The sequence below is a fragment of the Eumetopias jubatus genome, unplaced genomic scaffold (assembly GCF_037043125.1).
Source record: "Eumetopias jubatus isolate StellerSeaLion01/CBP00866 unplaced genomic scaffold, mEumJub1_p1.0 scaffold_8, whole genome shotgun sequence".
In the NCBI taxonomy this organism is placed as follows: Eukaryota; Metazoa; Chordata; class Mammalia; order Carnivora; family Otariidae; genus Eumetopias; species Eumetopias jubatus.
In genome coordinates, this window is record NW_028274814.1 from 41,219,818 (window position 1) to 41,235,845 (window position 16,028).

General features: G+C 60.1%; 1 protein-coding gene across 2 annotated transcripts in view; it reads right to left on the reverse strand.

Moving 5' to 3' along the window:
* Positions 1-628: 628 nt before the first annotated feature.
* TSPAN11 (tetraspanin 11) overlaps positions 629-16,028 on the reverse strand; it is a 72,830-nt gene continuing 57,430 nt past the window's right edge. Inside the window, exons 5-8 of one of the 2 annotated variants that reach the window (XM_028121071.2) lie at positions 15,303-15,407; positions 13,063-13,221; positions 12,637-12,723; positions 629-1,184 (exon numbers count right to left, since the gene is read on the reverse strand). In XM_028121071.2, coding sequence (XP_027976872.1) covers positions 825-1,184; positions 12,637-12,723; positions 13,063-13,221; positions 15,303-15,407 — 711 coding nt within the window. In that variant the 3' untranslated portion in view covers positions 629-824. Of the gene's footprint in view, positions 1,185-2,476; positions 6,028-12,636; positions 12,724-13,062; positions 13,222-15,302; positions 15,408-16,028 lie in introns of those variants that run through there. The other variant, XM_028121072.2, reaches the window with a different exon arrangement.

Sequence of the window (16,028 nt, forward strand, 5' to 3'; positions counted from 1 at the left end):
TACCCGAGGCTCCTCTCGGCCACCAGAGCCTTTCTAGACAGCAGTGACGCTCACCTCACCGCGCTCCTGTGTGCAGGAGGCAGGGGCCCAGAGGGATGCTCGTCCCTCCCCGGCACGCTCGTGGGCTTCTGTGCATGTGCACACGCACGCACATGCACAGTGATGCTTGAGGAGACCATGTGTCCGGGTCCAACAACATAGGTGACCTGGGGCGGGCCCTGGACGGGGTCCAGTCCCTGTCTAATATGCAAGCCATCAGAGGGAATGAACTTGACCAAGGGGGACAGGGAGACCCATGAGAGCTGGCCAGGCCTGCAGACTAAATCTGCTTGCCTGGCAAGTGAGCAGGCCCCTTCCAGCTTCTCCCCAGGTGAGAGGCTCACTTCCCATCTGCTTCCCCAGCCCACTCCAGTCTCGCCATCTTGGGACCCCCCAGAGGCCAGCTTTCCCAGGTACTTTTTAGGCTCGCCCACTCGCCCGCCCCGCCAAGTTTTCTAGGCAGAAGAGTGGATGAGATCGGATGAATGGTTTGTGTCATCAAAGCATTTACTTCTTGGTGGCTCCACACTGGGCAACCTGATACCTTCCACTCCTCTGAATCATAAGATTGAAGTCTTTTTGCTTTTGGAGGAAAGAGTGTCCCACTCTGCATTTGGGGATGGGGACAAATTAGCTGGTCCACGTGCAGAAACACTGTCACTCTGGAGTGAGATGGGCTGGGGGTCTGGGTAACGGGAGCAGTGTGTGTCTTGGCTTCCGACGCTCAGCTGGGAGCCTGAGGGCCAGCTGGAGGGGGCCCCCTTGCCCCTGACCCCTCACCACACTCAGCCTCTGCTGCAGCCAGCACGGGGTGATGCCTGCAGCAGGACGTGCAAACTGAGCCATGCTTCGTGGCGAATGGTGCGGGGATGCTGGCTGACCATAGGCAGGCAGCTTTCAGGGGAATGCAGCCCGAGCCCACTTGTCTGAGCCTGGCTCTCGCTTGTAGCCATGGGTAGGCAAGGCAAGGTCTGTTCAAAGAATAGGTGGACAGACCAAAAAAGGTAGACAGGACCTCGATCATTGTGGTCAGTGCGTTTCCTAATAGGGCTCCTCCTTCCTCTCCTTCTCCCCATGACTAATGTCAGCTCCAGCACGCACAGTAGGTTGAAAGACATCTGATGAACTGATGGTCTGAGATTTCCCTGCAGAGGAGGCAAAAAGCAACAGAAGGTAGCCGTAGATACAACTCCTTTATTGTCATGCCACTCAGCAGGTGAGGCCAGGCTGAGCAGAGGGGCATGTTCACAACTACATAGCAACTTCTCTATATGCAGTAGGTAAGGCAACTTCTCAGTTTCCACAATATTGTGACGACCCATATCCACGGGCCAGCTGGTTCCAGAAGCCCATCAGGCCTAATACTGGGCTGCCTGGAATTGCTAGCGGCACTTGCACGGGGGGTCTTGGGGGCAGAAGCAAGAGGGGAAGGGGGCACATGGGAGGCTGGGGGATGGAGTACAGGCGGGGCGGGGCCATCGTGCTAAACTAGAAAGTGGGGCGACGAGAATGGAGCTGGACTCTCCCAAGGCACACGGAAGGTGGTCGGAAGCTAATCTGTTCCCTTCCAGGAAGAGGACCAAGGCACCTGGTCTCCCAGCCACGGTCACAGACCCACGCAGAGGGCAGAGCGGGTGCTGCAAGAAGGCATGGCAGGAGAGGCGTGTCCCTGGCCCGCCCTTGAGCGGTGAATGGGCTGGGCCCCAGCCAGACATCTTGAAGGATGCTGAGGGTTGACGCGCCTACAAAGGAAGGTGGCCAAGCGTCCTTGGGGGGGTGGTCTGAAGCAGCGGTTCTCAAAGGGTGGGTCCGGGGCCAGCAGCACCAACATCACCTGGGAACTTGTTAGAAACGCAAGTCCTCCACCCTGCCCCTGCAGAGGTGACGCTCAGGGGGTGACCCTCCGGGCGACCTGATGCATCGTCAAGTTTGACAACTTCTGGTTCCACCACATCACTAGCATCCTCGGTGATGTGAGCGCCACCCAGCAGTGACATAGAAGACACGTTTTCTTTTTAGCTAGTCAACCGCCTTCCCCTACTCCTCCCCTTCTCTCCCCAGGCCCCAAGTGGCCAAAAGTGGAGAGTGTTTGCAAGGTGGAAAGTGGGGTGGGGGGTGATGAAAGTGTCTCAGTTCACTTCCTCTATCTCCAAACCCCGGGACAGGCCAGAGTGGCCGATTCTCAGACCCAAACTGGCTGCAGGGCACAAGGATCCTGGGGGCACCCCCCTCCCCCAAGTGCAGCGCTGGCCCTTCCAGACCTAAGTGCCTGTGGCCGTGCACGTGCACGGGCTGAGCGGCCTGATGAGATTCCAGGCCGTCAGCTCTGTGAAATAGAGACCACGCTGTGGCCACCACCCTCCGAGCCCCGCATCAGCAATACAGGGTAGGGAACGGTAGCTGGAGGTGGTTAACATGCCCCCCCCCCCCCGCCCCACGGAGCCTCCTCCCCACCCAGGGTGGCTGTGAGTGCTTGTGACCTGAGACTTTTCCCCTGGGCCCCACATGGGGCAAGGAGAGGGGTTCCCCGCACCCTCGCCAGCCCTGCGTGCCCCCAGATGTGATCTCTGCCGGGGCATGAGATTCCACACGCCGTGTTCGGGTTCCCATTGCTGAGGTCTGGTCTGCTCTCACTCGGTGTCAGCGCTGGCACCCGAGGTGATGGGCTGGCCCCTGCCCTGAGCGGTGGTCCCCAGGGCCCCCGCCTGCAGCCTAAGCCACCACACCGCCTGGCTGTCAGGGGGAAAGAAGCCAGGCCTCTCTGCTGGGTGCAGATGCGCAGGGCGCACAGGCGCCGCGGCTGATGGATGGTTCCAGCCGCTCTGGGAAGGGGGGGCCAGGCCGCTGCTATTGGACAGTGCCCCTCGAGGGCCACGCTGTTCCTGAACATCAGCCTGACAGCTTACTGCGCAGATGGAGAGCCGGAGGACACCGAGCAGCGGGGGCTCCCAGCTCCCCTTGCTTCCACCCGGTCGGGGTGCAGGACGGCAGCCACGACCACTGACCGGCCAATCTCTTAACAGCTCTGAGCCTTAATTTTGTCGCCTGTGGAGTGGGACAATAGTACCTTCTTGCAGCGATTGCTATGAGAGAAAGCACTTAGGGGACTAACACATTCTGAGCACATAGTCGGCCCTCAGTAACCACCAGGCCCTGGACGCTCCCCTGTGGCAGGCCAGAGGGGCCCCTAGACTTGGGGCAAGGCTGTCGGGAGGGGTAGGGAGAAGAAAGGAGAGGTCATGAACATTTTAAGCAAGCCTTATCCCCTCACCAAAGGCCGAGTTTCATTCCTGCCTCCCCAGGAAAAGGAATGAGTGAAATGAACGAAACAGGTCATCCCGAGTGGGGACAGGCCATCCCTCTCAGGGTGGCTGCCCCAGCGCACGGGCAGAGGGAAGGGCGAGGATGGGTGACTCCGGCTTGTGGCTTCCAGCAGCTGCCGTGGCCCGACCTCGACAGAATGCTGGCTTTTCTGGGTCCCGGTGTGCTCACACACCCGCTGCGGGCGGCGTGCGACAGTCCTGCGCGCCCTTCTCTCTCCCCCCGAGGAACGCGCGAGCACCACTGCCTCCACGCAGCGCCCTGGGCGCAGATCCGCATCCTCTCAGGCCAGGCGGGCACCTCCTGGGCTCCGGACTCCCGCCTTCTGCGTGTCCCGAGCCGGAGCCCGCCGTATCCTGGGCCTCCGTTCCCTCTAACCCTGCCTCCCGTCCCGGGCTGTGGGCACGAACAAGCAGATCAGCGTTGTCTAAAGCTCTGGGCCCTTCTGTCTCTGCAGCTTGGACCATCCGTCCTCCAGCGGCCGTCGGGGTGGGACGGTGCCCAGGGTAGAATCACAGCTAATCCTGCCCTCCACCCGGGCGGCCTAACCCCACGCGGGGGCCGGTCACCCTGTCCCACCTCCACAAGCCCCACTGACCTCAGTCAAGAGTGCGGTGACTCCAGCAGGGGTTGGCAGGTACCACAGGACCCGGCCCCTCCCCGGGCATCACTGCCTCCCGCGGGCCCCTCCAAGGAAGAACACGGCTCTCTTTCAGCCCTCCCTTGGTAAGACCCAGCAGTCTGCCACCTAGCCCTGCAGAGAGCTTGGGGGTCCATCATTTCTCGATTGTCTGCATGACTCCCAGGAAGTTGGAGGGCACCAAAGATAGTCCCAGTACCGTTTCTTCCGGCCTTGGTGCAGTCAGGATTGCTGGAAAGCTGGTCTCCCTGTTAATGAGTCTGCATCAGCAACCCCAGGGCCCCGAGGGTAGAGCGGATAAGCCAGCCGGGGTTCCGGTAGCCCCTGGAGGACCCCCTTGGTCGGGGAGGCCACCTGCCCTGGGAAGCTGGTCTTCCCTCTGCGCGTGGGCGTAATCTGTGTTCTGAGGGGGCACAGTGTCTGTCCAGTTGGGGGCTGTTTGGGGGCAGCAGTGACCTGTGTGTGGGAGAGAACACCCTTCACCCAGGACTGACGCAGGTTACCAAGAGCTGCGCTCATCACACTGGGGCCTGGAATGAGTTGGGAGGCAAGGTGTGGCCTTTCTTGGCTTGATCTTATCAACAAGGGGCCACCCTCTCATGGTGGGGTGTAAGAGGGTCCCCAGCAGGGCAGCACGGGACCTGGAAGGTACAGGAGCCGGGTGTGGATTTCTCTGGCTCCGGGCTACCCACTTGGAACAGCTACTGGGGGGCGGGGGGTCCCTGTGGCTGACTTCCAGGTTAACACTTGTTCTTTGGAAAACTGCCAGAGTCTGTACTCTGCCTTTTCCAGGGTTTTCTTTTTGTTCCGTTCTCCCTTAGTATTTGAGAAAGTTCTTCCTGAAAAATCCCCTGCCTGATTCAGAGAAGCAAGGGAGAACCAAAGAAAGGGACTGTATTCACTCTGGGAAGCGGAGCGAGGGCTCCTGGAGGCGGCTCAGTGGTGGCCATGGGGTCAGGGACTGTGGGCCCAGGAAAAACGGGTTTCAGGGCAGAGCACCCCTCTACTCAGAGCTGCACCTTCTCCGTGGCTCCAGCTTTGCAGGGTCTGTGATTTGGCCTAATCAGGAAGGGGTTTTCACTCCCACCAACATGAAGAGCTGGAGATCATTTTAAAAACCTGGCATTCCTGAGAATCAGGCCATAGAGAGGAGATCCCTGAGGGGCCTATTAACTGCGGACTGGGGCTCAAGGCCATGGTCTCCTGGGGGACCTCTCCCCAGGGATGGCTTCTGGGCAGTGCACAGGGTCCTGGGGCAGCATGCGGTGTGGTGGCCACCTTACCTGCCTTGGTCCCCTCCCTGGCAGTGCCACGAGCCCACCACTGCCCAACCCCAGCTCCAGGGTCCTCACCCCAGACCTCTCCACTGCCGGGCCCTGAGGGAAGGAACCAGGCCCTCAAGGACACTCCCTTCCAGGTGAGAAGGTGTGGGGGTGGGCACATCAAAGGACTGGGTCTTCTGGGGGCAGAGCTGACCCTAACTGCCCCACCCTAAGTATCTCCCAGTGGGGAGAGAAAAGGACACCAAGCAGAACAAGAGGAGGGGTGCTCAGCACCAATGGGGAGCTCACGGGCCCAATGCAAGGAGGAGTCCCAGAGGGGCTGGGGTCTTCAGACCTTCATTTTCGTTTCCGAAGCTGGGAGGGAGCAGAGGGTCTGATTGTCACCCTCCTGCAGTCCACGGGCCCCCCATTGCTGGTGAGGGGTGCTGGCGGATGGGTCCCCTGCTCGGGGATCCTGGCACTGAGCACTTGGAAGTGGAGGGAGGGGGCTGAGGGCCCCTGGCCTGGGTGGGAACCACAGGAGTCAGGGTCTTGGGCACCTGGCAGGCCTGAAGGGGCTGGGCATAGAGTAGGGGCAGTTTCTGGGAGTTTCTAGGCAAGCTGGGGCTGACTCTGCAGGCCTGGAAGATGGGATCTGGGCACCTGTCCTTGTGAGGGGCTGTTGGAGGGGGACGCAGTTGGCCATTAGTAAAAATGCAGCTGGAGCCTCCGGTGCAAGCAGCAGGTGAGAACCATCCCGCAGATCTGCCAGGTGGAGAGAGCAGAGGAGCAAAGAGGTCAGGAGCCCAGGAAGTTGCTGTCCCGGGAGTGCCCCGGAGCAGGCTGGTCACACTTGGGTGCACATGGGGACCTTGACAAAGGGCAGATTCCAACTTAGGAGGTCTGGGGGTGGGGCCCGAGATCCTGCATTTCTAACAAGCAGTCCACTATGGGTCTGTGGCCCTAGATCTCCAGAGATGGCCCAATTTAATTAGATCCTGAGGGGTCATAGTCCCACTCCCTCATTGCTGTCTGAAGCTCTCTTCCTCTAGGAGAGATTCTGTGTCTTGCTGCTCTCAGACTCCAGAGCAAAACTAAGGTTCGTAGTCGATTCTCTGGCTGATGTACAGAAGCCGCTGGGGAAACCGAGGCTCTCAGAGGCCGTCACCCTGTAAGCCAGCGTGGAGCGCGGCACCAGCCCCAGCCCCAGCCCCAGGAGCCGGCCTGACAGCCCCTCTGTCACATCCACTAGCTGAACAAGGAGGCGCTAGAGCATCCTGCCCAAAGCAGGGCAGTCCTGGAAAATCACCATCCCCCTGTGGCGCCTCACTTTGCCGACCTCTGAAATGCAGGACAAGAAGCTGGGGTTGTGTTACACCCAGGAGGCCCATGACGGTGATCTTGCTGAGACACAAGGCCATTGGGCCCAACCCCCTGCACACAGGATGGAGGCGCCACGAGGGCAGCCCCATGACTGTCCTGTGGCGCATGGGCAAAGGCGGATTTCCCCGAGATGGGGAACAGGCCCCCATAGTTCCCAAACTTTTCCAATAGCTGCTGCTGACCGGATCTTGCCAGAGCACATCTGGGTGCCCCCGGAGCTCTGAGCGGTGGGGGCAGGTCAGGCTGATGAGGACGCCTATGCGCTCGCAGCCGCTCAGTTTCTCTTTGCAAGGCCAGCTTGAGGAGGTGGCAGAGGATGAGCACTTCTTCTTGCCCCTGCCACCCTGCTCTCCATCCCCACGTGGGAGTACAGTGGAGCCCCGGGAACACAGCTTTCAGCTTTCAGACTCGGCACTAAGAGCAGCGCTAGTCCACATCCGGACTCAGCACCACAAGCTGAAGGCGGCCTGAGGAGTTATCTCGTCTCCCACTGGCTTTGAGCAGGTGCCATTGTGGCCATTTTCCACCCAGGGGTCGTGCGGCACGCCCCCTTCCCCTCTCCCTACCTTGTGGTTTGATGGCTAACCTGTGGGGTCAGCTGGATCTTTCTGGTTCTTGCTGAGGGGGAGGCCACAGGGGAAGCATTGGCCCAGCACAGACTTGTGGCCACATCTCCTACGGAGTATGGTCTGTGCCAGGGCACCGGGGGAGTGGACCTTCCTCCCAGGGAAGGCAGGTGAGGGGGGAGGTGTATGGGCCAGAATCTCACCGATGCATGTCCACACACACCGCCCCCCGCCCCAACACATGCAGAGGGACCAAGGATGCACACTCATCAACATACATGTGCACACACACACAAGCACCCTGATTCATACAGAGGAGTACTGGATGCCATCTGATCTCTGAGCGAGCACCAGCATCTCCTTCCTGATGGAGGACATAGAGAAGTCAGCACCGAGGGCTTCGGGTGGCCAGCCCAGGGTGAGCAGAGAGAACAGGCGATGAGCTGAGCGCAGGAGCAGGGAATGGGGGCGTGGCCCAGCGCGCGAGGGGCAGGGCTGCACGGTGCATGGCGCACGGCGCCCTCTTCTGCCAGCCTGCCTAGGTGCAGCATTTGCCACCGACGGGGCCCTTTGAACAGGGAGGGGGCATGCTTTCAGCTTCTTTTGAGGTTTTTGGGCTAACACCTGATTGTTATTAAGAGCATCAAGGAAGGGCCAGCGAGGTCCCAGGAAGCCAATCCAATATGATCTTTCAGTTTCCCTTTTAATGATCTGCAGATCCCAATGTTGGCCGTCCTGTGAGTTTTCGGGGCTCTGCAACATGTTTCTGTTCTACAGTCTGGAAACATCAGAGTGGGAGTAAGGCAGCTTCTGTGTGGGGCTGTGTGACCTTGGCCACAGTTATAGCCCTCTCTGAGCCTCAAAGCTCCCTCTATCAATAGGAAAACCTCCAGTCTGTTCACTGGTTGACAGCCTTCCCTGGAGAGATTTTTTTTTTTTTTTTAAACTGGGATGATAGGGACCAACTCATGGTTCCCCTCCCGCACCCTGAGCCTATGAGAGGCCAGGCAGCGGCTCTCCCAGGCCCTCAGGATAAAGCCCTCCCCCACACAGCAGCCAGCCAAGGCTTTGCAAACCCAATTTCCTCACCCTGTCACTCTTCCCCGTCTTGATTCTTCTTGTCAAACTCCTTCAAGGTTTAATTATCTATCACTTCCCCCAGGAAGCCTTTCCTGACTGCCCGACAGGTTATGGCCTGCTCTGTGCTCCCCCAAGCCCCAGTTCTTACACTTGCCCAGTGCCCCTGACTGCATGCGACAACCACGTTCCATGTGTCTCCTCCCCTGAGGGCAAGGCTGCTGGGAGAAGGGGGCACACCCTGCCCACTGGTGGCCCCAGCACTGGGCACAGAGCAGCTCTCATTACGAAGTTGACAGAGAATGTTCTCCCTTCAGCCTCCTCTGCGTGGCCTCTGGGTGGAGGCTTCCCGAGGGCATGTGAGCAGGGCAGTAGGAAAGGGAGCTGAGCCACTCCATCCTTTCTGGACAGAAGTTTCCTTGCCCGAGTAGGCTAGAAATGAACTTCCAAAGTTGCTCCAGTGTGGAGGGCCTCCAGAGTCTGCCCACAAGAGGGGAAGCTGGAGCTGGGGTCCTAGCTGGCTCTGCCATGGTGGCTCTGTGGCCGCCAGCAGGTGACCACATGGTGGGGCTAGGTGTCTTCAGAGGTATATGAACAGGGTGGGTCCAGTGTTCTCTACCCCAGGTGCACACGGGGATCGCCTGGAGGGCTTTAAAGAGCACCCATGCCCAGGCCTCATCCCAGTCTGAGCCTGATCCTGTGCAGTTGGGCCTGACTGTCCTGTGCAGCCAGGGCTGACAGCACTGGCCTAGCTAGCTTGGGAGAACCTTCCAGAAGGAAGAGTCTGTGATTTGGAGGTATCTCAAGACCCCAGTTATCCCTTTCAGGTCTGAAAATCCTGAGTAGTGAGTCACATGCCCGAGGCGGACAGAGGGGCCCTGCAGGGTCTTGCTGAAAGGAACAGGTGCACGCCCAGAATGCACGGCGGCAGCGCAGGAGGGACATGCAGCCTACCGCGGGCAGGATGCCCTGCTGCAGGGTCGCGGCCAGCCCCCAAGCTGCAACCTGCAGCCACACACAGCTTTGTGCTCCGCAGGGACCACTGCTAGAAAATTCCAGTTGTTCAATACTCCCATCTGTCTCGTAAATTCTGCCTGTGGCTCCTGTCTGTTCTCTGGTCCCTCCCGGGAATGTCCCCTTGCTCCCCCACATGCCTGCCTTCAGGTGTTTAAGGACTGTGATGGTGCCATGTTCTCCATGGCCCCTGACCTCTCCCTCATCTGACTTCCGGGCGCCCCGTGGCTCCTGTCACTCACGTCGGCCAGTGTTCTCGGTCCGGCTGCACACGGGACCCACCAGGGAGCTTTACAGGGATGCTGGCGCCTGGGTGCCAAGCCCCAATGTGATTTGGCGGTGCTGGGGTGTAGCCTGGCTAGTTCTAAGGCTCGCCTGGTGGCCCCCATGGGCAGCTAAGGTTGAAGCCTGCTGTCGTGGAGGTGCTGTGGAGATCCTGTGTCCCTCCAGCCCACCACCATGTCTCCTAAGCATGTTAGCACTTGGTCCACACATCCACGGGGCCACAAGTGACATGTGGCCAAACCCCAAACAAATCGGGGTTTGTTAGTCACATTTTCTGTTTGGTGTACCGAGCATTCACAAGACGTGCTTTCACGTTCTAGAATATTGTAGCACATGAGGCTCACTGAGGCAGGGTCTTACCAAAAATCATGGAACCTTAGAGTCCCAACTCCTGCTTCAACCCGAGCAGCTCCTCCCCATGTTTAATAGCCCGGCTCCTAGGTGAGATTTCCACGGATTAGAGAAGTCTGCCTCTTCACCGAAGGCTCGAAAATGTCCAGCTCCTCCATTTTATAGGAAAGGAACCCGAGGCTCAGAGAGGGGATGTGACTTCCTCGAGGTCACATAAGGAGGGAGGCCCTCTGACTTCATAGCAAGGTCTCCTCTGGTCCTGGGCACCAGGGAAGCAGGACGCTGCCTCTTATCTCTTGAGCCTTGGGGGTCTTGGAAGGGCCAGGCTGGCCATGTGTGGGGAAGGTGCCTGGTGCCCACTCTGGTGGACGAGGGCTGGGAGCCTGGGCACAGGCCTGGCCTGAGCCCTTCCTCCCGGCTGGTGGCCGACCCGGACTTGGGCAGCCTAGTTCCAGCATCGGCCAGCAGAGGGAGCTGTGACCGAGGCTTGGCTGCTGCAGGGCCAGCCGGAGCGGGAAGGAGGGGAGAGGCCGGGCAACCCTGGGGGCGCGGGGGGGGGGCACACAGTGGTGGCCAGGGGAAGCTCCAGCTGAGGGACACCAGCAGCAACGAGCTGTGGGCGACAGAGACTTCATGGGGGTGTGCGTGAGGAGGAAATGTCTGGGGCCGGCTGGCATCCTGCCCAACAACATGGCCCCCTGGGCAGCATCCACCGCCCTCCTTGCTTCACCTTGACCTTAGGCTTGGGGCACTGGCAGACGCACTCCCTCCCCCCGGGCCTCACTGGTGCTGTCCTCAGCTTCCACAGGCTCCCAAGGCTGGAGAGATCAGGAAGAAAGGGATAGAGAGTGTGGCCCATGCTTGCTCAGTGTCCATGCTGAGGGGGTCCCTCACACCTGAAGCAGACAGTAGGTTTCTGGAAACTTCAGTTGATCCAGGAGCTGGAGCACACAGCAACCCCTTCCTCAGCCCCCAGCAGCAACTGCTCAGCTCAGTACGTGAGGCAGAAGGCCTGCGTTAGGGAAGTGCAGAGAAGAGCCGTTGGATGCCCCGCCCCCACACGGGGGGCGGGGGGGGGGACTCCTGGTCTGCCTTCCAACCAGCGGTGGTGGGGGGGGCACACTCTGTTCTGGCCAGGGAACAACTTTCTGAGAAGGCTTTTTCCGGAGACAACGTGCCCACGTGGAAATGAATCCAATGATGATGGGTGCCATTTATTGAACACCTGCTATCTGCTTAGCAATGAGCCAAGTGATTTACATATATATTGCTAATCCTCTCACCAAACTAGGGATAATTAGCCCCATTTTACAAACAAGGAACTGAGGCCCAGAGACGGCATAACCAGCCCTGGGTTGCCGGGTCCGCCCCTTCAGCGGGTAGAGCCCCGTGGGCGAGGCTGCAGCTAGATCCTGCGGGCGCACAGGCGGATGTGGCCGGGCCGCAGTGATCTGGAAGGAACCCCACCCTGGCAGGTTCTCCACACCAACTGCTGCTACTGCCCCTGCTTTGCTTTCCATGGAACTCTCTGTTGGTGGTGGTGGGGTGGGGAGTTGGGCAAAGCAAAAGACCAAGAGCCAGGAGACCTGGGTGCCAGTTCAGGACGTGACACCCTCAGGAAGTCTTTTCTCTGGGTCTCAACTTTCTGATCTGTAAAATGGGAGAACATGGACACTCGCCTGGCACGGGTCTCCGGTTGCGGTGGGGATCCCATGACAGAAAGTACCTGAGACCACTCTGAGGTCTACAGATAGATGGACAACAGCCACGTGCACTTATGGGGAGGCCTTCACGTGTGCCGGCACCGCGAGCAGGTCACGTTCATCACCTCGTTCTTATCTAGACCTTACGTGGCTAGGGACAGAATCCCCGTTTTGTGGATGAAGCAGTGGTGGGGCAGGAGCAGAGGCAGGGGTGGCCCCAGGGCTTCTGATGGCCCAGCTACTGCCCTCACCCCTCCCATGGTCAGTGCTTGTGGTCCCAGGAGTGGGAAGGGCGGGGCAGCACAGAACTCCCTCTCGCACCGGCTGGGCCCTTGCCCCCTGTGTGTGCCCCACCCCAGGGTGCCCCTCCTGACTCCTCTCTACCGACCCTTGACTGGAGCCACTGTGAGAGCGCCACGGACGTCCTGGGGGACAGCGGGGGGTTGGGTGGAGCACTGAGACGGCAAAGGGCATCGCTCAGAGCAGAGAGCTGGATGTGCAAGGGGGAGCGTACATCCAGGGCACGCATGTGTGCGCGCGCACACACACAGAGGAATGAGTGCATGTACATGCACACACATATACACACATGCACAAGCACACCTAAACGCACATCCGTGCATACAGCCCCACGTACACCTAGATGCATGCAGACGACCACACATACCCCAGCAGGCTGTGCACACACACCCACGTGCACACACAGAGGGTGCATGCACATACCTGAGCCCACACTCACACTCCTCCCGGTCTCTTACAAGTTCAAGTGGGCCCCCGGGCCCCCAGGCATTTTCCTTCATCTTCTCTGGGGAAGAGAGTGACCCTTGATGCACCCTTGGCTGCCGAGGGAAGGTGGGGTGAGGAGGAGGAGAGGAGAAGGCAGGACAGCGCGTGGGCGTGCAGAGGGTCAGTGATTTGCGATCCCCGCCAATGGGAGAGGGGCTCACAGCTCCTCTACGCAAGCCCCTGTCCTAATCCCGCCCCCTCCAACTCACCTGCAGACATGCCACCCCGATGCCCACCGCCCCCATGAGCAGCAGGTGGTCAGCCAGGAACTGCTCCAGCTTGGTGATGCAGCCTCCCTGTAAGGTAAGGGCAGGTGACACAGGGTGGCCCGGAAGCAGGCAAGGCTGGGGAGGGAAGGGTGCTGCTGTCCGCCCAGCTGAGGCAGGCCAGAGGCTTAAAGGACCTGGTCCGGCCTTTCGGTTGCCCACAGGCTTCTCGGGTGACCCAGAGGCCTGCCATGATGTCCCAGAATCTCCTGGGGCTCTGTGGAGACCAGGGAGGGTCTCATGTTGCCTCATGGCCAGTGCATAAGTGTGTCCTACCCGCCCCCCCCCCATGCCGCCCCTCTGCCTGAGCCTGCCTCTCACGGGGTGGGGGTGGGGGCTCCTGGATGGCAGGGAGCTCTGGGGACTCACCTCCACCTTGTAGATGTTGGAGGGATGGGCCCGTTGGCCACAGCGTGCCACCACCGTCTTGCAGCAGCTGTCGGGCACCCGGCGGCCCTCGGCCTCCCGAGACAGGATGTAGGCACTGTGCTGCCAGTCGGCGGAGCTGTTACTCCCACAGCACTTGAACTGGAGGGAGAGACAGAGGCTGGGGGCGAAGAGCGCGTGCTGGGCTCCTCCAGCCCCTCCGTGGCCGGGCCGCAGGACTCATTATTCAGATATTAACCCAACCCCTCTTTGTCCTCTCTGTGAGTTCTCCTCTGCCTGTTGGAGCAAGGAGCTGGTCTGTCTGGGGCTTCTCTCCAGGCAGGTTTGCAGAAGCTGACTGCAAGACACCTTTTGGCCACCCAAGTCCTGTAAGGAGATGATGCTGGGTGTCCTGACGGCAGGGAGGGTCTGTGGGAAGATGGGCAGGGAGTAGATGCAGGTGGGTCCCTGAGAGAGTGGGGCTGTATACCCCTGGGCAGAGCCCAGGGCAGGGCCAAGACCACACGGGGTGGGGGGTGGGGGGGTTCCTAGTCACCCAGGGAGGCAGGACCCCAGGGAGGCAGGGTCCCTGGACCCTCATTCAAACCCTGAAGCCTCAGAGCCCTCAGATCTGCAGGGACGCAGAGAGGGTCCCAGAGCCCCAGTGTGGGCAGGTCAGTGTTGACCAGGGGGCAGTGTGGGTGCTGGATAAGACCGGGGGCTTCCGCACCGCTCCAGCGCAGGAAAGCGCCTGCCCGGGGCTCCGGTAATGCAGACACACAGGACGTTGTTTCTCTCTTGCCCTCTGAGTTGAGGGACGGAGACTCCAAGTTCCCACGTGAGCCACAGAGCCAGCTGTTTCGAGGCCGTCTCTGGTGTGTGGGGTGCAGGCAGGGCGGGAATACGCTCAGTACAGTTAACAAGTGTGTGTTAGGCACCTACTATGTGCCAGGACTGAAGCTGGCCCCGGGCTCGTGCGTGAGCCCCATGGTTCCTGGCTTTCTGGTGCATCTCAGTAGCTTACTAGGAGAGCCACGGGGAGACATCGGGAGCTGAGTAGCTCAGAGGAGGAGAGGCGAGCGGTTCTGCTCATGGGCCAGGAAAGGTCCCACAAGGAAGAGGAGGAGCCCCAAGGGGGCAGGCAGGATGGAGCAGCACATGGAGCCGGGAACAGCAGGGCGTGTGCCAGGAGTCACGTGGGATTATACTTCTGCGTGTCCCCTGGACAGGTGACAGCCTCTCTGGGCTTCCGTTTTGTCACTTGTCAATGGGGCTAATGGAGTACCTCCCCGCCGGGTTGTGTGAGGACCATGAGAGGTGATTCTGGGAACCCTGGAGAGGAGAGCCCTGCAGGGCTGGGCAGTTAGGAAGAGACACCGTCTACTGCGATGGTCATTTCCTGAATAGAGGCATGTGGGTGCCATTGACCTAGGGGGGTACAGCCCACAGCCCAGGTACTGGCCCTGGCCTGAAGCCCACTGCCTTCTCGGGGCTGTTTCCTCAGGCCTAGAATGCAGGCCTGGGCCCAAGGTCCCTCATGCCCCTCTGGTTCTGACTGTTGCTGGCATGTGTGGGCTGGTGGCCACATGCTCTGGGTCCCCACGGAGACCCTGGGCAGCGGCAGACACTGGCTCCCGGCTGTGCCCTTCCTCATGCTGTTCCCCACTCTCTGACTGCCCCTCCCACCCTCTCTACCGAGGCAAACCCGGGCCCTCCTTCCTGGTCCCCCCAGTTGGCCTCCCCAGCTCTTTTCTCCACTCAGAGGGGCCTCCCAGCCTAGCGCTGACTGCAGCTGTGTGGGGCTCCAGGAGTAAGACCCTGAGGGCAGGGATTCAGGCTCCGCTCCTCACATGTGAGGTCCCACAAGTGCAGACTGAGCTTTGGACAGGGCTGACCAGCAGGGTGCGTGTGCTAAGCGTGTGGGTGTGGGTTGGATGGGTGTGTACCTCTGTGTACACGGGTGCCCTTAGCCACTAGAGCAGCGCACAAGAAACCCCTCTGGGCAGAGCCTACTGGGAGCTAAGCCAGTCTTGGGGGGATGGGGAAGGTGCCTCCCTGTGGAACTAAGATGCCCCTAGGGCTCCGAGCCCCACTAACCTCTGCTCTGCCTCGTTGCCTGGTATTCCTGGCTAAAAAGACCAAGGCCGCAAGCCCTAGGTGGGGTCTGTAGACACAGAGATTGCAGGCGAAGGGTGAGGGCGGGGTGGCAGGGAGAAGGGGGACCGGAGCGGGCAGCTGCTTACATCCTGCTGGAGACGGTCTACTGACGTTGTGAGGTCGGAGGCCCCGGGCTGCCTGTAGTTCTCAGCCAGAGTCCGGCTCAGGTGCTGCTTCAGTTCATCACTGAGCTGGAGAGCAGAGAGGGAAGGTGGCAGAACTGCTCACGCCTATCTTGCTCCCCAGGCCCACTCGGAGCTAACTCTAGAGCACCGTGGATGTTGAATGGTGCGAGGGCAGAGGGGTCTCAGTTAACGGGAGCATCCGTAGGAGACAGCTTGGGACACGGGGTTCACAGAGAGAGGTTGCAAAAGCTGGGGCCCTGACGCAAGGCCAGACAGCTGACAGGCAGAGCTGAGAGACGGGCTGGGGAGGGGCCGGCTCAAAGCCAGTGGGAGGGCAATGAGGCTGGGCACGAGGCGGGGTGGCTTTTAAATCTTTTTTTCATTTGATGATGAGGTGATACTCAAAATATTTACAACTGTTACCCTGTGGGCAGCCATTGGTTGTACGGGTGCTGGCTTAAAATAACCAGTGTGGTCATCTGTCTCACCCTGGTCATGGTCTTGAACCCCTGATTCCCAGCACCGGGTGGGAGGGCACCTGACTGGCCACTTCGTCCTTGTGTAATGCAGGCAGGCGAGGCCCGGAGCGGTCTTCCTATTTCGGCAGGCAGCCCTGGCCCCAGCCTTGCTCCTTGGATGCTCGCCATTTGGCTTCATCCTCTATCTCTGCATCGAAGGGGAGATGGG